The 1,324-nt window shown below is 56.6% G+C and overlaps 1 protein-coding gene across 1 annotated transcript in view; it reads left to right on the forward strand.

Moving 5' to 3' along the window:
- Positions 1-55: 55 nt before the first annotated feature.
- The window catches only part of LOC101850139 (homeobox protein abdominal-A), a gene marked incomplete at both ends in the record, with an annotated part of 2,535 nt that continues 1,266 nt past the window's right edge, over positions 56-1,324 (forward strand). Inside the window, one exon of the mRNA XM_005113553.2 lies at positions 56-1,029. Coding sequence (XP_005113610.2) covers positions 56-1,029 — 974 coding nt within the window. The remainder of the gene's footprint in view (positions 1,030-1,324) is intronic.

The following is a 1,324-nucleotide window of genomic DNA, read 5'->3' on the forward strand; positions in this document are numbered from 1 at the left end:
CCTGCAGGCGCCGGCCATTCCACCAGTAGCCAGAACTCCCCTGTGCCGCCCACAGTGGCCGGCTATTCCAACAGTAGCTACACGCCCCAGAACAACGAGAACACGGCTGTGCTGGTCGTGGAGCAGACAACTCGGGACAGCAAAGACCCCGCCCGCACCACTCAGCACGCCAACAACAACACCAACAACACCAGCAGCAGCTGCGGCGCCTCGCGGCCGGGGCTTGAGATCAGCGCAACTGCCGGCTTTAACACTAACACTAACAATAACACTAACACTAGCAGCAGCAAACCCTACCTGCAGAGACAGCCTAAAATGGACGAGAGTCCGTCTCGGACACCCACCGGCCACCCTCCCAACCTCCACCCAGCCCAGGTTGAAGTAGAGGTGATGATCAACAAGTCGGACAACTCCGCAGGCAGCCACCACCACCACAACCACAACTACCAGCAGGACAAAAAGAGCTCACCCAAGGCCCCCCAGTCGAAGAAACCACACAACAGAGCGCCTCTCAAATCCACCATGAGTCTGGGAGCTCGTCACAACGGGGTGACCTCGTCTCTCAAAGACTCGCAGAAATCAAAACTGGGTCAACAGGACCAACCCCGCAGTCAGAGCCTTGAGGTGCCCTCGATAACGATACGGCACGAAGACGACGACAACGACAACGACCTATCATCATCATCATCCCCATCGAAACAGCGACGCCGACATTACAGCGCCGATTCCCCCGAAGGTACCTCATCGCGAGGCCTCCTCTACCCCTTCAGACTCGAACCCACGCCCCACAGCCCGGTCTCCGACGGCTCACAGGACTGGTCAGCCGGGGACGCTGCTACAACAACAACAGCAGCAGCAACAGCAGCAAACGGTGGTGTCCCTCCCCCCTCCTCCTCCTCCCTGTCCCCTCCCTCCTCCCTCAGCCTCAGAAGCCCACAGAACAGACAGTCCCTGCCACCCATGAGCACGGCACAGAGGAATCTTCTACTTAGCCACAGCGTGGGTCGAGTCGGCGGGGCAAAGCTCAAGGTACTCTCTAGCTCTTATTTTGCTTATGTTCAACAATTATTTATTTTTAACAGTTTTACAGGGGGGGGGCTGTGTTGGTCGTGTTGTCTGGGACAGCAAAAACCCCGCCCACACCACGCACTCAGCAAGCCTCTACAGAGGAGGCCTGGGGGTTACGGTGTTCGCCCCTCATTCAAAGGTCCCGGGTTCGAATCCGGATAGCGACGGGAAAATTTCCTTCTCTTTAAATTGTCTCCTTCCATCTCTTTTCCTTCTATCTAGCAATGTTCTGTCTTCTGCTTTCGTCTCAACTTTC

The sequence above is a fragment of the Aplysia californica genome, unplaced genomic scaffold (genome assembly GCF_000002075.1).
Source record: "Aplysia californica isolate F4 #8 unplaced genomic scaffold, AplCal3.0 scaffold03409, whole genome shotgun sequence".
Taxonomy (NCBI): Eukaryota; Metazoa; Mollusca; class Gastropoda; order Aplysiida; family Aplysiidae; genus Aplysia; species Aplysia californica.